Genomic DNA, 26,831 nt, shown 5'->3' with positions numbered 1-26,831 from the left:
GTTATCTATTGACTAAATCGGCCAACCTAGCTTTGCATAAGCCAGCACTTTGCTTCAAGTTATTAATCTCCCAGCAGGGAACTGTATCATAAGATGTCTTAACTGCATTTCACATTAGGTTTTGAGTCAACCACATGCTGTGCGTGAATGAGAATCATTACTAACTTGTAGATACTAAAATGTGACATCCCGTAATCAAAGCTTCTGATACTATTTTTGTGGTATTAATAAAGGATATTCAGTCAGCTTATGGTAAAGGAGACCAACAGAAATCACTACTCCTGGCTTGGTATTCTTATACTTTTCATACCGTTTACTGTCAATACCCAACAATGCTAAAATAGTTGTATGCAAGCTAAAAATAAATCCACAGAATTATAAAATATATTAAAATGAACATGTGGCCAGACATTACATGCTAAAGTATTTACATATTCTGAACAAGCACTAAAAACGCTTTAAAACAAGCTCAACTTCATTTTAGTAGCTAAATGTACTGTGAAGAAATTCATCTTCAAATTTCACAGCAGAGGCACTAAAATCTTAGTTTGTTGCCTATTACTTTCAGTTGCAGCAGAATCTTGGCAGCTTGCTTGTCTCTAATGTAAAAATACAGCAGGTGTTCAGAACTGTAAGAAAGGAACTAAAAAACACTGTAGAGTCATTGTCGTGATCTTTGAGGACCTTTGAGAATTAAAGTGTATCTTAACCCAAAATATTTTTTTTTTATATATTGTAGCTTACCAATCCTTAGATTGGAGTGATTGCTTCATTAGTTTACCTGGTGATCCAGCCAGCAAAACACTTGTATTAGGCAGGCTATACACAGTTCGAATCTTGGCCGGTTCAGCAGGAAACCCGAGATTCGAGCCATGTATGGGCAGGCTGAATGTACCAAGTTGACTTGGGTACAATCAGCATGCTGGGTTTTACCTGCGATTGTCACTAGTGGCTGTTATAGCCGCTAGCAAGAATCACTGTCTTCTTCCAGTGGGAACGGCCCTGCAGGGAGAAGACAATGGCCCGGCAGGAGGGATTCCTGCATCAACACGGTCTGTGTTGATGGGGAAATCGAGCAAACTTATCTATGAAGGAGCAACGGGAACACCCTTGGGCAGCAGTGCTGCCTAGAGTGGGTAGTGTTACATGGACTTTACATGAGTGATTAACAAATGAATGCCTAACTCAAGCTAACAGTTTTTAAGCAATTGCAGTGACAGTGTTTTTGGGATAAACACTTTACCGGGTTGAATAAAAGCTGACCGTTGTAAATACAGCTCTCAGTGTTAAATGGTTTTTCTCAGCTCTTTAACTTCCACTTTTGCTATATGGCTCAGTCAGCAGGATCAATGGGTTAAAAAAAATGTTACAGGTGGGCACAATAAAACAGTTCTTGTTAATACTGGTGAAAGACTTCATTATATATGTCATTTTAATTTTGCATTTAGTACCCCTTTAAATACTTCACAGTACAGGCAGCTAGAGAGGTCATGGCTTGTTTTAAAGCTTTATCTGTTTGTTAAGAATGTATAAAAGGGGAACACAAGGGGGTGCGCCAGCGAAGTGCAGCATCACTGTGTTTATTCTGATTAAAATACCAAATGCAAACTCACAGAAATATAAAATCAAAGAGCTTAACTGCAACCATGCCACATTGGATGGAAGCCGTCCAGTGCAACCAAAGCAACCAGCCTGCCCCAGGTATGACATCACATCCTGCTTTGTGTCCCACAGTGGCTCTTCTGGTAAATGGCTTCCATCCAATGTGACATGGCTCCACTTAGCTGGCGCCCCCTTGTGTTCCTCTTTTGTAATTTTAGAGATTTGCTCCTGTCTCGGGTGGAGCTGCCTATTGAAGTGCAACACCCATCCTATGGAATTTTTATGAACTTCTTATGAACATTTTGTGAACTACCTATGCTACACAAGCATAGCTTTACATTTATCTAGGGGGGGGGGGGGGTAGAGGCTTACTCATGTGGATGGTACATTAGCATTTGTTTGAACCACAATTTCAATTGTATGTTAAGAATGTGTAAATACTTTAATGTTCATATTCTGGGCACATGTGCACTTTAAAGTCCAACTGAATTTACAATTTATATCAACTAAATTGAGTGGGGAGCATGTTATTTGCTGAATGGAAAGCTCTAGCTCTGAGTCAGCAGGGTGTGCGTCAGACATCTGCAGAGAGACCAGTGCTTCCACAGAGAGAGCAATGGACATTTCCTGTAGCATGCTGGAAGGGGACCGGCTTTCTACTTAGACTGCGGCTGCTTTTTAACCACTTGCTTACTGGGCACTTAAACCCCCCTCCTATCCAGACCAATTTTCAGCTTTCAGCGCTGACGCACTTTGAATGACAATTGCGTGGACATACAACACTGTACGCAAATGAAATTTTTATCATTTTTTTCCCACAAATAGAGCTTTCTTTTGGTGGTATTTGATCACCTTTGCGGTTTTTATTTTTTGTTAAAAAAATGTAAAAAGACCAAATTTAAAAAAAAAAACAATTTTTTTTATATTTTGTTATAAAATTTTAAAAAAGGTAATTTTTCTCCTTCATTGATGTACGCTGATGAGGCGGCACTGATGGGCACTGATAGGTGGTAGTGATGGGCACTGATGGGTGGCAATAATGGGGACTGATCTGGTACACTGCTAGGTGGCACTGATTGGCACCACTGGTGGGCATTGATAGGTGGCACTTGTGGGCATTGATAGGTGGCACTTGTAGGCATTGATAGGTGGCACTCATGGGCATTGATAGGTGGCACTGGTGGGCACTGTGGGCACTGTCAGGTGTCAATGGCAGGTGGCACTGGCAGGGGGTACTGGTGGCACATATGAGGCATTATTGCCTCCTCCTCTTCGGGACCGATGTCCCTTGCTGATGAGCCGGTGATCGGCTTTTTTTTCTCCTCGCACTGTCAGCGCGAGGAGAAAAAAAAAACGATCACAGAGCTTTTGTTTTGATCATGTGATCAGCTGTCATTGGCTGACAGCTGATCACATGGTAAGGGGCCGGGACCGGCCCCTTACTTGGATCGGTGATCACCCAAGTCTCAGTGTCTCGGTGATCACAGAGCGTTCCACGTGCGCACTGTAGGGCGCGCGCAGGGGGCGTGCACAGGGGAGGCCGTCATATGACGGCCTCCTGGGAATTCAGGGCCGTGCTGTAGCCGTCATTCGGCTATAGTGCGGATGTCAACTGGTTAAAGATAATGTACTGTAAAACTTTGAACTCCTTTTGTTTTGATGCTTTGGCCTGACTATCAGGTATTCTTTAATGACTCTGTTGACTCTGTAAGTGAATATTAAATGTCAAACTATCATATTGAATGCAAATAGTGTCAGGAATATTCACAAAATACTGAACTTGTTCCTGTTTTAGCTGTAGCGTTATGGTTATACCAATGCCCAGGTTCAAAAGTAGGGAAACTTTCACTGCTCCTGGGTACCAGCAATGGCAAACTGTTAATGGTCTATTAAGACTGTTTTGGCACTTCACTGTATTTAATCACTGTATTTAATCAAACATCATTTTTTTTCTTCTCTATACTACAGCGTTCTACTTTTTTTTTTATAATTTACACTCTTACTGTAAATATGGATAAATGTTAGGCAATGTTATAATTAACTGGATAAAGGCGTGTGACATTACTATATTAGTGTCTTTCCATTCAAAATTCCCAGTCATTGGCACAACACATTTTATCATACAAATTATCCTTATCTATTTAATGATAGACCGGAACAAAAGAGACGAGAAAAGAAGGAGGTTAGTCAATGTTCAATATCTGCAACTAGGAAGGCAGCAAAACCAGAAAATGTTCTTTGTGCTTTCTTCAGCGTTTTATAATAACATTACAATTAATTACATTTTATTAGCTCTTCCGTCTATTATTTTACACTGGAGAGAACTGCTGCATATAGAGCACATCATTACATTTAGAGGTAATCAATATTTCTATATATGTAAGATCTTTTGAAAATGTAAGTTTGCAGTGTGTCAGGAACCTTGGGGGAGTTAAGGAAACCATTTCATAACTGGAATGCCAGTAGATTATTTTTGATTAACTGAAATGGTGCAATTAGTGACTAAGCTCTGTAGCTATTTTGGGTAGTGTTTCTGGAATCCTTAAATATTTCAAAAGTGACTGCTTGAAATACAACTACAGATTAAAGCTAAAAGGAAAAGAAATACATATTGTAAAGCGCTGCATAAACTGTTGGCGCTATATAAATCCTGAAGAATAATAATAATAATATCTGGTTCCCAGAATCATTTGAAATTAAGGTTAATATTTAATAAAAGTTTTGCTAGAGTCAGATTTAGGACTATACACAGAGATTTGCTTTGCTCCACCTGTGTATCAGACTTTTTCTTTAAGGTCTTTTTAATGTTCTTTCTTGTGCAGACAGTGTAACTAGACAGGTTGTGGTGAAATGGGCTAAAAAAGGAACCCAAAGGTCCTCCACTATACCAAAACTAAATCTTAAAATAAAATGTACCTGACGTGCATCACGATTGAAGTGTTTGGGCCATGTGAATAGTTTCTCGTTGTCCCTGGGCTAACTGTTCATGTAGAACTGCTGGTTTACAGTACATATCACTTTAGGAAGACTCTGCTGTGCCTCACACTGGTTTAGATGAGCCCAACACCAAACAAGCCATGGTCTCTCTTTGTATAAACACGTAAACATGGTTCATCTGGGGTTCCTAGCACTAGTCATAAACAACAATAGCACTGTAATTTGCTTGAAGAACTAAGCTGGGTAAACATTGGTAGGTTTTTGTTCCTATTTATGAATATTCATACAAAAATTCTCAATACATTTAATGATTTGATGAATGCTGTTCGAAAGTTTACTTTTAACATTCAATTTTTTAATGAATGGACCTTAATTAAAAAATCTAATGAGTGTACTTAAAATCCAAAAAGTTCAAACAAGGTTCTTCTAGTGTATGGCCAGCTTAAAGGTCAAACTTTTGAACATGTTAGAGTGTATAGTTCCTCATACTGTCTGCATGATCAGGTTTAGATACCAGGATTCAGCTACAGGTGAAAGCTGAACTTTTAGTCTTTGAGAAATAGGACTACCTCTCCTATACTTTATCTATGTAACTATAAAAGCAGAAATGAAATTGTAATTTGACATTAAAAGCCCCATTAAAAGCTGCCATGACTGTAACCGTTGAAAGAATTTGTAATCCTATTAACTTAATTATCTAGGAATAATTATTTACTACCTAATTCTATAATTGTTAATACTTTTGTCAAGCAAAGGAAAAAAATATATGTGTGTGTGTTCTAACCTGCAATGACAGCAGTGTTTTAGTGAGTAGTAGTTTTGTGGGTAAAAATAAAAGAGTAACTATAATACATTTTAATAGTATGATTGAAGTGGAAATCATAGTGAGCTTTCATAGAATAAGATAACATTAAACAGTTTACAAATGTACTAAGAACCCAATGCATCCTTTGTTGTCCACTACAGTTATCCATGAAAGTTACTATCTGTTAATCACATTTAGTCTTTTTTTTGGTGGCATAATATGCAATACCTAGGACTGACACAATGCCTAATGATAAAATGTATGTTCACAGTGGTGGAAGCACAATCACAGCACACGGGCGAAATCTCAATGCAGTTGCCTCACCAAAGATGGTAATCCAGTTATCGGAACCAGAAAAACGTTATTATATGGTGAGCAATATGTTTTATTTATTATATTTTCCCAGTCATTTTTTCTTTCTTGTTCACCCATCAATTGCAACCTCACAAATAAATTGTATTTATTTGTTTTTTGAGTTTCCTGTACTATAAGATATCATAAGGTAACTAAAAATCACATTAAAATTAATATCCTGAAATTTTTGCTTCCTGCAGTTTTATCTGAAACATATCAATAATGTATAGATTTGTAGTGCACTTCAATATTGTTGTTATTTCAAGAGGGTTAAAGACCACTGACTTTACGTTCGCTTTTGCAATGGCGCCATATACAGTATCTCACAAAAATGAGTACACCTCTCACATTTTTGTAAATATTTTATTATATCTTTTCATGTGGCAACACTGAAGAAATTACACTTTGCTACAATGTAAAGTAGTGAGTGTACAGCTTGTATAACAGTGTAAATTTGCTGTCCCCTCAAAATAACTCAACACATTAAAGCTTTTAAAGTCTAAACCAATGGCAACAAACGTGAGTACACCCCTAAGTGAAAATGTCCAAATTAGGCCCAATTAGCCATTTTTCCTCCCCAGTGTCATGTGACTCGTTAGTGTTACAAGGTCTCAGGTGTTAATGGGGAGCAGGTGTGTTAAATTTGGTGTTATCTCTCTCATTCTCTCATACTGGTCATTGGAAGTTCAACATGGCACCTCATGGCAAAGAACTCTCTGAGCATCTGAAAAAAAGAATTGTTGCTCTGCATAAAGATGGCATAGGCTATAAGAAGATTGCCAAGACCCTGAAACTGAGCTGCAGCACAGTGGCCAAAACCATACAGCGGTTTAACAGGACAGGTTCCACTCAGAACAGGCCTCACCATGGTCGACCAAAGAAGTTGAGTGTACATGCTTAGCGTCATATCCAGAGGTTGTTTGGGAAATAGACCTATGAGTGCTGCCAGCATTGCTGCAGAGGTTTAAGGGGTGAGGGGTCAGCCTGTCAGTGCTCAGACCATACACCGCACAAAAAATCGAATTGGTCTTCATGGCTGTCGTCCCAGAAGGAAGGCTCTTCTAAAGATGATGCACAAGAAAGCCCGCAAACAGTTTGCTGAAGACAAGCAGACTAAGGTCATGGATTACTGGAACCATGTCCTGTAGTCTGATGAGACCAAGATATTTGGTTCAGATGGTGTCAAGCGTGTGTGGCGGCAACCAGGTGAGGAGTACAAAGACAAGTGTGTGTTGCCTACAGTCAAGCATGGTGGTGGGAGTGTCATGGTCTGGGGCTGCATGAGTGCTGCTAGTGTCCTGTCGAGAAAGGTCCCCCGTCGGATAGTATCCACCCTGTACTGCGCAGGCGCAGTGCTTGCACAGTACGGAGGACAAAGGAGACGCCAAAAGTCTCCGAACATGAACAGCTGTTCGTCGGCTGTACACGGCGCCTGCGCAGTTAACACTACATTGTGCCACATGCTCCCGCACGCTCCTGATGCTCGTGCAACTCTGCAAGGGGCGGGTGTAGGGGTGGATGCATACAGAAGAAGCCGCAGAAGTGTAGTTTATTGATAAAACCACCCCAAAACCAGCCCCAATTTATCAGCTCTGCCCATCATTGTAAAATACAAAATTACGGCCTCTTCTGTAGGCATCCACCCCTCACACGCTTCTCAATAATATATCCGCCCCTTTGAGAAATCCACCCCCATCGTATGAGCTCTGCCCATCATGCGGCCTCTTCTATATGCATCCGCCCCTACACCCGCCCCTTGCAGAGTTGCATGAGCATCGGTAGCGTGTGGCACAATGTAGTCTTAATTGCACAGGCGCTGTGTACAGCTGATGAACAGCTGTTCATGTTCGTAGACTTTTGGCGTCTCCTTTGTCCTCCGTACTGCGCAAGTGTGGCGCCTGCGCAGTACATGGTGGAAACTATCCAACGGAGGACCTTTCTCGGCAGAACACCGGCACTGGGGAGCTACAGTTCATTGGGGAAACCATAAATGCCAACATGTACTATGACATACTTTGGAGACTGGGCCGCAGGGCAGTATTCCAACATGATAATGACCCCAAACACACCTCCAAGATGACCACTGACTTGCTAAAGAAGCTGAGGGTAAAGGTGATGGACTGGCCAAGTATGTCTCCAGACCTAAACCCTGATGAGCATCTGTGGGGCATCCTCAAACAGAAGGTGGAGGAGCACAAGGTCCCTAACATCCACCAGGTTTGTGATGTTGTCATGGAGGAGTGGAAGAGGATTCCAGTGGCAACCTGTGAAGCTCTGGCGAACTCCATGCCCAAGAGGATTAAGGCAGTGCTGGTAAATAATGGTGGCCGCACAAAACATTCACACTTTGGGCCCCATTTGGACATTTTCACTTAGGGGTGTACTCACTTTTGTTGCAAGCAGTTTAGACATTAATGGCTGTGCATTGAGTTTTTTTTGAAGGGACAGCAAATTTACACTGTTATACAAGCTGTACACTCACTACTTTACATTGTAACAAAGTGTCATTTCTTCAGTGTTGTAACATGAAAAGATATAATAAAATATTTACAAAAATGTGAGAGGTCTACTCACTTTTGTGAGATACTGTATGACTATTTTCCCATTATTAGGTTTACTAATCAAAATGTTAAATGTGCATTTATTTACACCTGTATTATACTAGTGGTTTAGAGATCCCCAGGTCTTTATTTTTTCTGGTGTAGAGTGACTTTTGGGGACAAAGTAAGAGCTCTACTGCTAAAAATCACTAATGTCAGCCATGAAAAAAAATTTGTAACTAACGACGTAATTGCCATAGCCACTGGCTATTTGTTGCTAGGAAGAGATTTATTACAGCTGCAGGTCAAACCTGTGCTACATCATCACGTTCGAGTTTTCTGCTACAAATCCCTCTCCTAGAGTAAATTGTTGCTAAGCCATTGAGGTGAATGCAGAGCATTTGTCGTTGACCAACTGAGCTACAAATCGCTGTAAAATTACCAAGTTAGCAACTTAAAAAAAAAATAACTATGATTTCCTTAGCGAGAAATTGCAAAAGAAAAAAAGCATTACTGTTAATAAATCGCCTGTCTGACGTGGTCTTAAAAAGCAGCAGTGCATCTTAGAATACATTCTGTAGGATGCTATTAATCATTCTAATATATTTAGGTGTGTGTATAAAGCTTGATGATTGTTATTTTTTCAGAGACAGGAAAAGTGGGCCTATTTACCAGAAACATGGTGGAAACATGGTTGAACTAAAAATAACATTCTATGAAACAAAACCAACTCATTAGGCAAGATAAAACATGACATGGGAAAATCTCAGCCTTTGCCAAGTTGCAGCTCCTAATCCTTGTTACTTTCCTCCTAATACTAGTCTGCTTAACCTTCCGCAATTCATTCTCACACTGTCACACTCCTCGCGTCTATCATTTTCCTGTTCATAAAAGAATAGCATGGTGCTTATTCACATACCACACACCTGCCTTATCAGTGAGACAAAGGTTACTTTTATATAACTATGACAAAGTCAAAACTCAAACCTTAGCATTCAGAAAAGTTTTTTTTTTTTTTTTATTATCATATTGCTCAGTAGTAATTTCTATAAAATCCTGGTACTATGAGCATTACTAAAGCCGGCCATAGATTGTTCCTTGCTGCACAAGCCAAGATTCAAACATCTATGCATGCATAGATGTGATTATTGCTAGCGGCTATTAAAGCCGCTAACAGCAATCACTGTGTTATACAGGCAGGGATGGCTCCCCCCGACAGGAAAACACAATGGCTCTGCAGGAGGGTCAACACTGTCTGGGGGAAATCAAGTGATTTTCTTTCCTGCAACCTGTGGTTGCAGAAAACTAATTTGCTTCATCTATGGACGACTTAACAAATACATTTGAAACATTAATTAGATAAGATAACTAGACATTAAAAGCCAATTGTATAACTTTCTTAGGTCAGTAAACAACAGAGGTAAAAGTCTTAAGGTACTCATAGGTATTAGGTGACAGTAATCCAAGTCTAGCAGTTTTGACCCACGCATGTTATAATCCCACAGAGTACAGAATATGAAGGATCAAGTCAGACTGCCTTATAGTACAAAATATTTGAAAAATGTATAAGCCGCATTACAAATAATTAGATGACCCTAGACAAATCACTCTATGTACCAATGTTTACAAAATACGTATGTACTATATAGGGTATGTCTGGGTGAGAGCTAATAGATATCTCAAAGGTAGATTTGTTTCATCCTTAATGTACATCTTATGTATTTGGATATCTTTATTGCTGAAAATGAGCCATGAGTCTACTGTCTTGTGGATATAAACAAAGACAGTTAAATCATATTTTCAAGACACAAATTACTCCACTTGTATGAGGTGACTTACATATGCACTGGAGGGACTTGAGGAACATGTTTGGGAAACACTGCCCTTACTCTTTGTTCTTCACTTTTTTTAGTGTATTATGTTATTATACTTGTTGTCGCCCTTGTTGTGTTCTTTTATATACATTTCTTTAATGTATAAATGAGATGACAAGCTGGCATCCCTTACACCACAAAAATCGAAAGATTTCCCAGCACACTTACCAGCCAGCCTGCAAAACAACCAAATTGGCCCTGTCTAACAGTTTGCGTTAAAAACAGAAACTTCCCCCTCCCCCCATCCAAATACATGCGTAAGCTGCAGTGCCCAAGTCAAGGGACCTCTGTATATACTGCAGTCCTAACTCTAAAATTGACAGAGCCTCCATAGTAAGTGTACATATACATCAATGGATAGGTTAAAGGCAAGTGTGCCTTGAGGGAGCCCACCCCTCCTTAAAGGCACAGGGATACACATTTGCACATGTTCCATACACCTCATGTCCAAACAATGTTGGAACAGAGAACGGGATGAGAGAGCACAGAGTGGCATAGGTGCCAAAGTCCTGTCCATGAATGCTCACTTCTGGATGATAGGAGGATCACCAAGGGGCAGGGCCCCAGGAGAAGATACTATGTAGAAACAGACTGGACAGCAGCTGGTTGGAACACATGAGCATTCAATAGGCTGAAACCTTGGTCTGAGACAGGTTGTGGTCAGCAACCAAGGAGGGAGGCAGCAGGCAAGACAGAGTCATGGTCTGGAGGCAGATCAACCTTACTCGGGTAAGTCAGCAGAATTTTTGTTAACAAGCAGGCTAACCTCAAACTGAGAAGTCAGCAAAAATGAGCCGTGGTTAGGAACTAGCTGAGTCAGCAATGAATAAGCAGATCACAGGAACAGATATAGGTAAACACTTCCTGGCTCAGCTCTGTTCGTTAAATAGGCCATCTTGCTCTAAGGCTGGGATTAGGCATGCGGTCCTGTACACCTGCATGCTCATATGTCCGCACAGAGTGCCCATGTGAATTAGAAAACGAACACAAATTAACATGCTTGTGTGAACTAACCTGTTCAAGCATACATGAATGCACACAAAACTGACTTGCAGATTCTGTTGATTGGTGCATGTGCACATCCTCTTCTGATACCATCCTGATAATTAGAACCTGTCCTATAAGAGCTTCCAACCTAAATAGTCTTCCGGCATAATGCACACAGGGGCACTATAGGGCAGGTATAAAACACAAATAACTGCACAAATTTGCAGAAATATATGAACTCCAAGAAAGTAAAAGTGTAGTGCTTATAATTGGCATCAGAACCCAAGGGCTACAAAGTTTCAATGCTGACCAATGAGCCCCTAAACTACCCCAGAGCTATTAGTGAAGGCATTCTAATTACAACCATATGTCCAGCAGAGCTTTTCTACAATCATATGCACAGCCATTGCTTTAATAAGACATGCCAAATCTCACAACCATGTGAACAGTCATGCTACACTGTGGATAACCACGATATGGCCAAAAGTTTGTGGACACCTGACCATCACATCTCACAGAATAAATATGAGTATGAATAATTGCTGGACATTTCATTCCAAAACCATAGGCATTAATATATAGTTTGACACATTGGCATTCCAATACATTCATTACGTGTTCAATACCGTTGCAGTCAGAGCTTTGTGCAGGCCACTCAAGTTACTCCACACCAACTGCACCAAAACCATGTTTCTATAGACCTGATTTGTGTGCAGGGGGATAGCCATGCTGGAAGAGAGAAGGGCCTTCCCCAAACTCTTGTCGCAAAGTTGGAAGTGTAAATTATTGTCCAAAATATCTTTGCTTACTGTCATTTTTGACCACCCTCCAGCCCATCATACAACCATATGAATAAATGTAGACTTTTTTTTTTTTCACGGTGTTATATTCCAAAAAATACAGTACAGTATTCCATTCAGTCTGTCTCTTCTGATTCATATTGACAAACAGATAGTTTTCAGATTTCTCCAATAATATAAACAAAATGTAAAGGCGGTATACCATTATTTCCATTAAAATAAACATAATTCAATTACACGTAAAGGTGCTGCTTTGCGGCCAGTATTCTAATTGAGTAGCCAGTAGATTAAATTACAGCATTTCCTCATTGTTCTGCAATCCAATATTTCTTGAAAACTAAAACCATCATATTCTTCAATTGCTAAAACCAATTTGGAGCTTAAAATGTCATGTCAAATCACATAACAGCAAGGTCATCGCAAATGAGATTTTCCTGCCCCTACCAATCAGTCATATTGCATCACTTCTAAAGAGCATTATTAGATTTTATCATTCCGTAAGAGCATCTTCTCCACTGACCTGTCTGGTAAAATGTGTGGTCTGCACTTGTGAACCACTTCTATAGAATAGCCTCAAAGAGAGTTACATATACCACTATTATTAATTTAAAGGACATCGCTACTCGACAGTTGATAACAAGAGCAATGAATTCACCAATAATACAATAAAAGGAAGGTTTACCGAATGTGGGAGCCAGTTACAGTTCAAAGAATGTGTAACCCTCTTCAGAGCTTGGTGTCAGCCCCGGCATTGAAGTCAAGTAACAAAAAGAAAATGATCTTTCTTTGAGCAGCCTTCTTTTTAAAAATTAAGGATTTGCAATAGTTACCAATAAAGTAATTTCTGTATTTCATGTTATAATATCTGCAGATAAAAAATAATGCCATTTTGATTAAAAATGCTATATTTTATCAATAGAGCAAAAGGGCTTCTTTTGTAAATATCACCTTTTTAAATGCTCAGACATACATTGCCTAGTGGTGTTCACATTATCTTCATTTGAATTCTGTCCTCAGGAGGCTGCCCTGGTTAATGTAGTAAGTACAGTAGTGAGCTAACACCCTACAACATTTTGTTCTACTCATTTATTCCTTCATATTAAGACTAAATAGCACAAATAAAAGATTGCAGTGAATTGACTGAGCCCTCTGATAAGTAGAGTCCCTGAGGATGGACAGTCGAAATTGAAGTATTTGGGAATTCAACATGAAACAGTTTCACACTATAGAAGAGCTGCTGTAACCACAGCAAAATTTATTTGATTTAATTGCACTGCTATCACGGTAGGCTCCATGCAGCCTTAACAATGTAAACCTTTTATTATTCACGGAAGCCAAGGTGAAAGGTGGAATCTTTACTTTTTTATAGTTTATTGACATTACTCCATCACTTTTTACAAAAAATTCTTGGTGAAAACATATTTACATCAGTGTGGATCTAAGGCAATGATTAAAAAAAAAAAATCAGATTTTTTTTTTTTATTTATTTCGGATTTATTTGATTTAAATAGATTTATTTGATTTTTATCAAACTTATTTTCATAAATGGCTTTTGAAGTAAAAATATATCTAAAGATAGTTTTCTATTTAATAAGATTAATAATTTAGTTTATTCAGCATGAAATGGAGCTTAGTTATGTAGCATGAGGCTGTATATTCTGCAATATTTTAAGGCCCCTTTCACACTGGGGTGGTTTGCAGGTGTTATTGCGCTAAAAATAGCGCCTGCAAACCACCCCTAAACAGCCTCCGCTGTTTGTTCAGTGTGAAAGCCCGAGGGCTTTCACACTGAAGCGGTGCGCTGGCAGGAGAAGAAAAAATCTCCTGCGAGCCGCATCTTTGGAGCGGTGAAGGAGCGGTGTATTCACCACTCCTAAACCGCTCCTGCCCATTGAAATCAATGGGACAGTGCGGCTATACCGCGGTAATACCGCGGCTATAGCCGCGCTATACGAGGGGTTTTAACCCTTTTTCGGCCGCCAGCGGGGGGTAAAAACTGCACCTCTAGCGGCCAAATACCACTGTAAAACAGCGCTAAAAATAGCGCTGTTTTACCGCCGACGCCCCCTACCGCCCCAGTGTGAAAGGGGCCTAAATGTTGTCGGAAACTCATTCAGTGAATCCAAGCTCTGCAAGCTGAAATAACATGCACTGCACTGATGCATTCACACAATTTCACAGTAACCATGAGATAAAACAAAGTTCAGGAATATTCCTTCATCCCTTTTTTTTTTGCAAATCTATGTACACTACAAACTGTATGATTGAATCGGTTCTGATATCGCTGTTTTACTAACCTGACAGCTTATTATTCTAAATAGGAAACCTTCAATTTGTTTGCAATTATTAATGATTCTAACTAACAACAATAATAAGTCCTTACATTTAAAGAGAACCTGTCATTTAAGATCCATCATGGCAGTGCCTGTTAGTGGGCTTCCACTCACCTGCTGCCGCCACGTCCCTCACCTTGTTGTGTCACTACCGCATCACCAGCCTTCCCATTAAAGTGAATGGGACTGTCGGTGAGTCAACAGCGGGTCAGAGGAGGAGCTGCTGCAGGACAGAGAGGACAGTTGCTCTTTAAAAATTATGATTTAAATCGAGTTGATTTAAATCAAGCTATTTTACTAGTGATTTAAATCATGATTTAAATTGACTTGATTGAAATCAAATCCACCCTGATTTACATGCTTGTCTATGATTATAGTTGCAGCAGTTTCGGGTTTTGAAGTTAATCTTATTTGTTTATGCATTTATGTATTTTAGTGATAACTTGTTTTATTCTTGACCAATATGTATCTTTTTATTATTATTTATGTTTGCTTTGTAATGACAAAGCGGCCCTGTCTACATTTATAATGAATGGCTCAGTTAGTTTCTTGCAAAACATTCACTTCATACTTTCTGTAGTAGCAAACGGACATAACTATGTCTGTGTCGAAGTGGCAGTCCTCCTTTTAAAGCTGAAAGCTTTTAAAGCTCAAAAGACTATGACTAAAACTGAATCCACATTTTACGTAAAAATTAACACTTCTCCAAGATCAGGAGGGACAGATACACAAATGACAGGAAAAAAAAAAACTGACAAGAATTGTAACCATTCTTTACTCTATCCAAAATAAAAAAAACATTAGATATACTTCCCCCAATCACCGTCCCCAATGTGGACAGTGTCACCAATTTATCCTTGCACAGCTAGAACAATGGCCAACTATTTTCAAATTTTACCTTATGAACACCAGGTTCCTGAGACTCTGTCATATGTATTCTGTATACCCTGGTGTGTTAGCTTTGTGAAATAAGCCTGCGGTCTTTTGTCATCTCTGCCATACTTCTAAAGTGATCTGGGGACAAAACAAAGCAAAAACCAATTGGATCTTTGGTCTTGTGTCAGGAAGATCTGAGTATTTAAAAGTTGATTAGCAAACTTAAAGCTGAACTATACTCCCCTTCGCTTCAGTGTGCTGCATTGTCCTGGAGCTCCCCATCAGCCGTTGACATCTTCGGCCAATCTGCTTCCAGGTACTGATCTTCAGCTGGTTTCATTGGCTGGGCTAGGATGATGTCACTCCTGCGCATGCCCGGGACTTCATTCATCAGGGCATTGCCGAAATTGTACACTGAGCTGTGCGTTGACAAGTCGGTGTGCAAGGTGGACAGGCAGGTAAGACACTGTCCACTATGTCACCTTAAGAGTAGCCTGGCACATTATCAGTAAATTAGGTGTAAAATGACCTTTTTGCCAGCATTTGTATTATACTCACTGGCCACTTTATTAGGTACACCTGTTCAATTGTTTGGTAACACAAATTGCTAATCAGCCAATCACATGGCAGCAACTTAATGCATTTAGGCATCTAGACGTGGTAAAGACAACTTTGTGAAGTTCAAACCGAGCATCAGAATGGGGAGAAAGGGGATTTAAGTGACTTTGAACATGGTATGGTTGTTGGTGCCAATCGGGTCGGGTCTGAGTATTTAAAAAACTGCTGATCTACTGGGAGTTTCACGAACAAACATCTCTAAGGTTTACAGAGAATGGTCCGAAAAAGAGAAAATATCCAGTGAGCAGCAGTTGTGTGGATGAAAATGCCTTGTTGATGTCAGAGGTCAGAGGAGAATTGGCAGACTTTTGGGTCTGGTTTGAGATGATAGCAAGGCAGCAGTAACTCAAATAACCACTTGTTACAACCAAGGTATGCAGAATACCATCTCTGAACGCACAACACATCAAACCTTGAAGCAGATAGGCTACAGCAGAAGAAGATCACACCGGGTGTCACTCCTGTCAGCTAAGAATAGGAAACTAAGGCTACAATTCGCACAGGCTCACCAAAATTGGACAATAGAAGATTGGAGAAACATTGCTTGGTCTGACGAGTCTCAATTTCAGACATTCAGATATTAGGATCAGAATTTGGCATAAACATGAAAGCATGGATCTATCCTGGCTTGTATCAACAGTTCAGGCTGGTGGTGGTGGTGTAATGGTGTGGGGAATATTTTCTTGGCACACTTTGGGCCCCTTAGTACCAACTGAGCATTGTTTAAATGCGACGGCCTTCCTGAATATTGTTGCTGACCATGTCCATCCCTTTATGACTACAACGTACCCATCTTATGGCTAATTCCAGCAGGATAATACACCATGTCACAAAGCTCAAATCATCTCACCACTGGTTTCTTGAACATGACAATGAGATCACTGTACTCCAATGGCCTCCACAGTCACCAGATTTCAATTCAATAGAGCACCTTTGGGATGTGGTAGAATGGGAGATTCGCATCATGGATGTACAGCCAACAAATCTGCAGCAGTTGCGTGATGCTATACCAAAATCTGCAAAATTCAACACCTTGTTGAACCTATGCCATGAAGAAATAAGGCAGTTCTGAAAACAAAAGGGGGTCCAACCTGGTAATAGCTAGGTGTACCTAATAAAGTGGCCGTGAGTGTATATGCACACCTTTAGGTCCTTGCCCTCAACAAAATGTAGAAGATATACATCTAATATAACTCACTTTCAAAATGTATTTAGTTAGCTTCCTAAAAGTCAGAAATTTTATCTTTAGAAGTCACTAAAGTATAACAAACAAACAAGCTGACAAGATACGGTCAAATGACAGAAATGATGTTGGAGTCATCATGAAACAATTTCGGTGTGTGTATAGGGCATAAAATCACCGCATCAGATAATGCTAGGCGAGCAGTGGTTTGGAAAATTTTGACTGACTTGTTTTGATCTCTTCTGATACAGCTGGGAAGCTGATTTGTTGTGCGCTCAATAGTGGATGTGCATGTCTGGTGAATAGGGATCGCCTAAGGTTCTTTTTATTCACTTCAAGTAGTCCGATCCCCATGTGTATAAACAGTTTTCAGTTAGTCATGAAACAGCAGGCAAGCAAACTTTTTAAATACCAGTAATAACGACCGGGGTATGACATTCCCTAGTCTCATGGCCCCACCTTGTTAGGCAAACCTATACATTATGTGCAGAAAGGCTTAACAAGCATTCATTTTTCCCTTGCTTCCTCTTGAATTATTTATCATACCTTTAGCTACAAATATAATGCCATTTGTTCATGGAAATAATATTTTGTTTGCCTTGTTCTAAATCGTTTCACATTTAATGAATATTATAGTAGAGTCTTATCCTGCAGCACATTAACATTGTCAACAGAATGATAATTAGGAATGGGGTAATATTACAGCCGTTTAACAAGATGACATCTTCTTAAATATTTGATTTATGTGAAATTGATGAATCTCAATTCACTTTAATGTCAGCACCCATCAGCGGAGATACTGGTGATGAGATGTAATCTTCTCTTGAAGCAGAAAACCATGGTCCTGGACAGCTATTGTATAGAAATAATAATAATGACCAACTGAGAACACACATATGGGGGATTAGAATGCAAATGTAAATAAAAGAAACCGGTACCAAATACATGACAATATGAATCTGAAAAAAAAACTTTATTTCAGAAATTTAAAGAAGCAACATATCACTTTGCACAAATGAGGTGTTTTCCATTTATTTACAAATTGATTGACTTAAAGAAGGATTTGTATCCTGGTTCAGGTAACCAATGTTTGTTTTAACCAATCGTGTGTAGAAGAATTCAAATAAATTGCATATAATTGGATTTAGGAAGCAGGATTGCTGGTCTTTGCATAAAACAACATCTCTTTATAGACCCAGCTCCTTAGGCCCCTTTCACATGGTTGCACATCTGTTTTGATCAGCAGGAGATCTGTCCAGTCATCCCCTGTTGATCTAAGCAGAGTGGGTGGATGACAGCTCTGTATCTGCTCAGTTTATGCAGAGTGGACATGGACAGAGCCCTCTCTGCTCTATAGGTGGCCAGGTGTAAGCGGTCTCCTCTGTCCATTTACACCCAACTGCCCTCCTATCTAATCCGTCTACATAGTGGAGAACAAATCCCTTTCTGTTTGTTTTCAGCAGACTAGATCGGATCAGAGGTAGGCTGATGTAAACGGACACAAGTCTGTTTACACCCTTCGGTCCATGGGGGTTAATGGACTGTCCAATCTGGTCCACCTGAAAAACTGACAGCTGGACATGACCAGAATGGTCATGTAAAAGAGGCCTTATTGTTATACTGTATACTTGGAGAATACCATATACTGTATATAGCAAAAACACAACATCTAAAAAGAGTTATTGTCATGTTAACCAGCCAATACTGGCACTGTTAAATTTGGTTGGGGCATCTAGGCTTCAGTGACTTGTATAGTCCAGAAGGTCACCACCACACTGTATTTGTGAGGTAAGTGCCTGGAAGCTCAACCATAAAGAAATATCCATACAAATCCAAATGAAGGATAGAGGCACTCTGCAAGAGGTCTTGTAGAGAAGAAAACAACAGTATTTTATTATCAGCATTTGAATAAAGCTCAGTCAGTCTGTGGCATATAAATATATATTTATATGCCACATATAGAAAAATAAAGGTCCAGGATTGTTGCACTCAAAATGTATTGCATATATATACTGTATGTGTGCATTTATTTTGCAATACATTTTGAGTGCAACAATCCTGGACTTTTATTTTTCTATATGTGGCTAGTATATAGTATGGTATGGTATAGTATAGTAGTATATAGCAGGGATCTTCAAACTACGGCCCTCCAGCTGTTGCAGAACTACACATGACCCATGGTATATAGCAATACATTTTGACTGTAGCAATCTTGGACCTTTATTTTTCTATACATGGCCTTTGGGGTGGCCTGATTGCATTACACCTGTCTCATGCTGAAGTGCAGCTCACTCTGCTTATTCAATTACATATATATGTAGCCTGGATGCCAGCCCCCTTTAAGCCTGCAGACTCCAGCTAATGCTGACTTTGGGAGGAAAGCCCTGTAACTGTGGTGTGATCTCACACCTTGCCTTCGAGGGACAGACTTGAACCAGCATTTGTGTTGAGGGGCCTATTGCTGAGTTTAGTGTACTTTGCTACCACCCGGATTGAGTGTTCCAACAGGCAATCCAGAACCCCAATACTGGCAAACTGTATTTGAGACCCCACTGGCCAGTGGCATAGATAGGGCCTATTGTTTGTAGACAGGCCACATATTCAAAACCTTTGTCCTTGATAGCAACATTTGTACTTATCGTTTCATTCATTGCTGTTTTACTGCCTTAACAAATCTCTTTCCCGTTAGGGCTTATTGTTTGACTTGAATAAAGCCAACTTTACGCTATTCTAGTTCTGGGTCAGTTCAGAGAGGGTATATATATATATTGTGACAGCAGGCAGGTAAAGTCGCCTGGTTGCATCCAGGATGGCAGGTATGTGTATCCTTGATTCAGGCTCTATGCAAATTTGTTCCACTAGGGGAGAAGTGCTGAGAGTCTTTCTGTGGTAAACTAATGAGCCCAGCTGAAATAAGTTGGCTCATTAGGGCCTCTACAAAATTCCCGGCCTGCTTAGAGTGTCGTGCCCATCCTGGAACCAGTTTTGTGTTTGTGTAGACTGGGGGAGTTTGATACCTGGCTGTGCGGTAAGACAATGTCTTTGCAGGAATCCTCTTAAACAGGGAGATTGGTGCTGGGGCAGCACAAGGCTGCACCTAGTTGATAGCCAGGGAACCTGTCTATGTAGTAAGTTGCCAAGTTGGCAAGGGTTTATTTTCATGGTTATTTTTTTTTTGTTCCTAAGTTTTTACCATGTTTATAGTGTAAATAAACCGCACCTTTGTCTTTTGCACCTGCAATGCTGTTTGCTGTGCCTAATTTTGTGTAGTGAACTCATCCAGTGGGTCAAACACACCCGCTGCCGAGCTAACCTCCTCACAATAAATATATATATATATATATATAACGTCCTAATCACACGATAAGACTGATCTCAATAACCCACCATTTTTTTTATAAAACTTGTATTATGCTGACACATTGGTCTTTGCTGACTGACCAACTGTGGTTTGAAGGGTAATAAAGTTCAAAGGGATATAAAACTCTTGTGTTAAACTTCACTGGAGGCGTGTATTATTACCACATGTCTCTGATGACTAAGATGTCCTTTGACTCTGTATACAATGAAGAGTTTGCTGTCCTGAAGACATTTTCTTGTGGCTTTTTATTGGCAGTTTATGATGTGAGAACTTCAGTTTCACATTATATTATATTACAGACGCAAGACGTTTTCTTGCACCGGTGTGACATAATAGTAAGGTATTTCTATGCAAATGTAATTAAAACTACATACACCACAAACTACATACTACATAAGTGTGCATTATATTGTGCATGTGCATATGTGTCATAGGTTAATGGGGTTGATTTACTAAAAAGTTGAAAGATTTGAGTCACATGGAGGTAAGGGAGCTGCACACCCCAAATATATTTACAAGAAAAGAGCAAGTGGTTCCCCCAGGGTTTTTTTGAAGCAAATAAATTATCAAATTTTTAAACAAAGTAAATGTATGAAAAAAGGTATGTTATTATACAAATATTAAAATCCACAAAGATTTCAAATATGAGCTTTGGTTTACAAATCATGACCCATCATGTATAATGACATACAAAATAAGCAAATGTACTCAGCCAACTATGTGGTGAGTATTTCAGCTTTAAACAATGCCCCAACGCATTTTGACAACATGGGTTGTAGACTTCTTCAAGGGGGCTGCATTGTCTAGATATAAAAATATATTAGGCTTCATGATTACATAATATTGCACAATCTACAAAGAATATCCATATGGATTTACAAGGTATAGTTACCTCTAACAGATGGGAAACAGTATTGAAACCAAAGGCTTCTGCTGGTTCGGATCCACCCTAGGCAGTCTCAACCATCCATAAGGCGGGGCCCGGTGTGCCTGGCTTGCAATAAACCACGTTTTTAGTTCCTAAAGAGGATAGGGGCAGACCACCCGTGCTGAATGGTTCCCCAAAAAGGATCAACATTAAATAAAAGTATATCAATATATGTAAGCACAATATCGCACAGTAATGCGATAGATACACCAAAGGTGGTCAGAATGTGTGTGTGTGTGTGTGGGTATATATATATATATATATATATATATATATGTGTGGGTATATATATATATAAAATATGTATATCTTATATTGGGTTAATGTCCCACTAATATTGGTCATATTGATCAATACCTTATATGTTAAAAGAGAAGTATGGGTTTCCTTTTTTTGCTTCATCCTAATCCTTATGAGCTGCTAGTATCTACAAATCTTTCCTGCCCTCTGAGAAGTGCCGCGTTTCTGTTAAAATAGAGTTAATTACCTGTGGGAGGGTCTACAGACTTTCATGCACAGTCATACCGACTGCAAAGATAAACTCTGAAGGTAAAACATGAAAGATAAAAGTTCAGGAAGAACATTCCATTTTAGATATAATCTGCCCATATACTGTATGGGGGAGGATTTTCATATGAAGAAAATATTACTTTGGATTTTAAACAGTCAGAGTGCAAAATAAGTCATACATTATGCTTTTGTTTTAGTTCGTGAGCATATATCAGTTTTGTCATACATTATGCTTTTGTTTTAGTTGTTGAACATCAGTATCAGTTTTTGTACTTTACAGGTATGACTAAATCTGGTAGAGACGTGGTTGCCAGAGTCCAAACCTAGTTCTGGGTCTTCAGTATCTGGGCACTTTATGGGTATTTAGAGATCTACCTAGGCTCGGTTGCATCACGGCCTCTGGGTCCTATTGCTAAAATGCTGTTGTAGTCAGCTAAAATACTGTTGTAGTCAGCTAAAATGCTGTTGCAGAATGTATGCTGAAATGCTCGCTTCCAAGACAAGAAGAAATAGTTGATAATCAATCCAAAATATTACCTAGTGACCACTTATTGTTAAAAGTAGTTGGTTAGGCTTAGTAATTAATATTAGTTTATATGTTGGAGGAGAAAGGGACCATTCAATGATTATATCTCTGATACATATCTGACACTTCTAAACTGAAATATAGCTCCTTATGTATATACCATATTTGTGTAAAATCTTAGCCACCCCATACAGGAATCATTTTGTTTCATTCAACCATCCCTGGATTCCCCATCCACACACTCAATGTGGATGAGGGAATACTCCCCAGCGAGCTATTGTGATCTGATATCGGGAAAGCTTCCCCTCCATCAGAATACACTATAGCCTGCAGCGATGATCAAGCAGGCAAAATTTAAGGGCAGATGTACAGAATTTGTTTGGTTGATCGACGTCTGTACAACCTCCCTGTCCATACATGGATCTAAATTTGGCCGGTCCCTGCTGAACCAGCCAAATTTCAATCCATATATGGGCAACTTAAATTTGGCTATAAATGGATAAAAATCAGGAAATACTGGACCATAGTTTATTAAACATATAATTCAACAAATATTCATAAATTAATAAATGCATAGTTACGTTAACAGTAATAAATAAATATAAACCATTGCTTTTTTTTCAAAATGAAAAAAAAAGGCTTTTTTCATACAATTGTGACTAAAACAGATTGAGTTCACAGTGGGTAGCAATTAATTGTCATTTCTGTGTGTGGTTGGTCAAGTGATTAGGTATTCATTAATTACATGATTCTATACACAGCAAGGGGTTTGTATGGCATAAGCTGCTGCTCATTCTTATAGTGACTCTCTAATCATTATGAGGAGCTTATGTAGTTGGCTGATAAAGTGGACCAGCTTGTAAAAACTCCTCACTATTGGTGGCAAGTGTTAACAAAGAGGTTAGTAATGTGTATTGCTGTGATTTGTGATCAGTCTGCAGCTACGAAAGACGTCAGTAAAGACGTTGGGTGCGATAATACAATAGTTACTGCTGGGAGGTTTTATTATAATCTATGCGCCTTGGTTGCACTGGAATGTTAGCTTGAGCACAATTGTAAAAGTTTAATGATAATAAAGAACCTGACTAAAATAGACTGCTGTTACCAAAATTAGGGATTATGCACACATTTGACAGAACCTCCCTTTATATAATACTGTTTTGGAACAATATTTTTACCCATTCTAATAAAATCTTATAGCATATCTAAATCCAAAAACAAATGTGTAATATACAGTTGTGCTCATAAGTTTTCATACCCTGGCAGAATTTATGATTTCTTGGCCATTTTTTAGAGAATATGAATGATAACACACAAACTTTTTTTTTTCACTCATGGTTAGTGTTTGGCTGAAGCCATTTATTATCAGTCAACTGTGTTTAATCTTTTTAAATCATAATCACAACAGAAACTACCCAAATGACCCTGACCAAAAGTTTACATACCCTGGTGATTTTGGCCTGATAACATGCGCACAAGTTGACACAAAGGGGTTTTAATGGCTATTAAAGGTAACCATCCTCATATGTGATCTGTTTGCTTGTAATTAGTGTATGTGTATAAAAGCTCAATGAGTTTCTGGGCTCCTAACAGACCCTTGCATCTTTCGTCCAGTGCTGTACTGACGTTTCTGGATTCTGAGTCGTGGGGAAAGCAAATTAATTGTCAAAGGATCTACGGGAAAAGGTAGTTGAACTGTATAAAATAGGAAAGGGATATAGAAATATATTCAAGGAATTGAGAATGATTAGCAGTGTTCAAACTCTAATCAAGAAGTGAAAAATTAGGGGTTCTGTTGAAACCAAACCACGGTCAGGTAGACCAACTAAAATTTCAGCCACAACTGCCAACAAAATTGTTCGGGATGCAAAGAAAAACCCACAATTAACTTCAGGTGAAATACAGGACTCTCTGAAAACATGTGGTGTGGCTGTTTCAAGATGCACAATAAGGAGGCACTTGAAGAAAGATGGACTGTGTGGTCGAGTCACCAGAAGAAAGCCATTACTACACAAATGCCACAAAGTATCCCACATACAGTACATCAAACAGCACAGAGACAAGCCTCTGGCACAAAGTCATTTGGAGTAATAAGACCAAAATTTAGCTTTTTGGACACAACCATAAACGCTATATTTGGAGAGCAATCAACAAGGCCTATGATGAAAGGTACACTCCTACTATGAAACAGGGAGGTGGATCGCTGATCTTTTTGGGGATGTGTGAGCTACAGAGGCACAGAAAATTTGGTCAAAATTGATGGCAAGGTGAATGCAGTATGTTATCAAAAAATACTGGAGAAATATTTGCATTCATCAACCAGGAAGCTGCGCATGGGACGTACTTGGACATTTCAACATCACAATGATCCAAAACACAAGGCCAAGTCATCCTGTCATTGGCTACAGCAGAATAAAGTGAAGGTTCTGGAGTGGCCATCTCAGTCTCCTGACCTCAATATCATTGAGCCACTCTGGGGAGATCTCAAACGTGCAGTTCATAGAAGACAGCCCAAGAATTTACAGGAACTGGAGACTTTTTGCCAATAGGAATGGACAGCTTTACCATCCTGAGAAGATAAAGAGCCTCATCCACAAATACCACAAAAGACTTCAAGCTGTCATTGATGTTAAAGGGGGCAATACCCAGTATTAGAAACTGGGGTATGTAAACTTTTGATCAGGGTAATTTGGGTTAGTTTCTGTTGCGATGATGATTTAAAAAGATTAAACACAGTTGATTGATAATAAATGGCTTCAGCCAAACACTAACCATGAGTGAAAGAAAAGTTTTTGTGTTATCATTCATAGTCTCTGAAAAATGGCCAAGAAATCATAAATTCTGCCAGGGTATGTAAACTTATGAGCACAACTGTATATTTCAGCTTGAAGGTCATTAGATGTGGTGGTTGCTTTTGTGTTTTTCAGGTTAAATGCATTTTCTGCAGGAAAAATGCATGTTGATGCTGCCAGAAAATCAGTGTCATTGTAACTTCCTGTACGCTAAACTGAAATCTCAATCAGCCTTTCCAATTCTATTTTGTGGACTATAGAACATCTCCCCTGTGTATTAGAGTTGAGGAGAGAAGATGTTTGAAGTCCAAATCAATAGAGCAGCCTAGAGTGACAACAGATACAGGACAGCGTGAGCGCTTTCACCCTAGAAACGAGAGTGTGTTACTGGCAGGATCACCAGGCAAAAATAAAAAACAGCCTAAATAAAAGAAAACTTTTGCAACCACTGCATCTAAGGACTTAAAAGTTGTAATATCTAAAATCTTACATTTAGTATTCTTCCACTTAAAGCGGGAAATAAACCCAAAACTAAAAATGTAATATGTTGTAGCTTACCAATCACTAGATGTGATGGCTGCATTCGTTTTCTTTTTGGGGGCTTTTTTCCCTCTGTTTTGCCCTGGTAATCTGGTCAGTCATGCGCCTCCTGACAACACTCTGGATGAATGACCACATGGGGCAAATTTGGACAGCAGCATTGTCAGTCTGTGGGAGGGGAGTGTCAGATGTATTAGAAGATGTAAATACACTAACATACTGAAGCCCAACTAATACTTTAGAATTAGTTACAGCAAACAGTTCTTTTCTCCTTGGAATAAGGGTTTTTATAAGAAAATAAAAGCTGAGCATTTTAAGCACCCTGGCCAAGTGTTAAAGTGGTTCTCCAGCCCCCCACCATTTTTTGCATACTTTGTGGTGGGTACTGAATGTTTAAGATACTCACCCGGCCAGCAATCCAATGATGTCTTGCAGAATCCTGTCAGAATTCTTCTCCGGCGCAGTCCCGCACCGCCATCTTGCCGTGTGATATAATCCGACCCGTTGGCTCTTCTGGGTTTAGCCGACGGGCCTCGAGATGATGTGTCGCTAAGCTCGCCCCCCTCCTCCTTTCTCTATGAAGCACTATGCCTTCTGGGATATGTGACGTGCATATCCCAGGAGCCATAGCAGGCATGCTGCCCATAATTCGCTTAGACGAGTGACGGGCATTAGGGAGCAGGACAGAACCTTTTTTTTAAAAAAAAAGGAAACAAACAAAAAGAAAAAAAAAAGTGCGCTTTACGTGGGGAGGAGGAGTGGAGAGGAGGAAACTTCACAATAAGGTTGAAGTCCTGCTTTAAAAGATCATCCTTGTAACTGCAGGATAGCTTTTCTGCTGCAAATCAAACACCTACTGGCTGGATCACCAGATGAAAATAGAAAAAAGAAAGCTTAAAAAAGAAAAATAATATAGTAATACAGCCATCAAATCTAATGCCCCGTACATACGGTCAGACATTGATCAAACAATCCGACAACAAAATCCTAGGATTTTTTCCGACGGATGTTGGCCCAAACTTGTCTTGCATACACACGGTCACACAAAGTTGTCGGAAAATCCGATCGTTCTGAATGCGGTGACGTAAAACACGTACGTCGGGACTAAAAACGGGGCAGTAGCCAATAGCTTTTGTCTCTTAATTTATTCTGAGCATGCGTGGCACTTTGTGCGTCGGATTTGTGTACACACGATTGTAATTTCCGACAACGGATTTTGTTGTCGGAAAATTTTATAGCAAGCTCTCAAACTTTGTGTGTCGGAA

At 39.4% G+C, this 26,831-nt stretch overlaps 1 protein-coding gene across 3 annotated transcripts in view; it reads left to right on the top strand.

The window, feature by feature from the left end:
* Positions 1–26,831, top strand: part of MET (MET proto-oncogene, receptor tyrosine kinase) — a 212,544-nt gene that overhangs the window by 122,588 nt on the left and 63,125 nt on the right. For all 3 annotated transcript variants that reach the window (XM_073619840.1, XM_073619841.1, XM_073619842.1), the window contains one exon: positions 5,616–5,715. In XM_073619840.1, the coding sequence (XP_073475941.1) occupies positions 5,616–5,715 (100 nt within the window). The remainder of the gene's footprint in view (positions 1–5,615; positions 5,716–26,831) is intronic.

The sequence above is a fragment of the Aquarana catesbeiana genome, linkage group LG03 (assembly GCF_042186555.1).
Source record: "Aquarana catesbeiana isolate 2022-GZ linkage group LG03, ASM4218655v1, whole genome shotgun sequence".
Lineage (NCBI taxonomy): Eukaryota > Metazoa > Chordata > Amphibia > Anura > Ranidae > Aquarana > Aquarana catesbeiana.
Note: the sequence above shows the minus strand (reverse complement) of the source record. Positions and strands in the feature narration are given on the sequence as shown.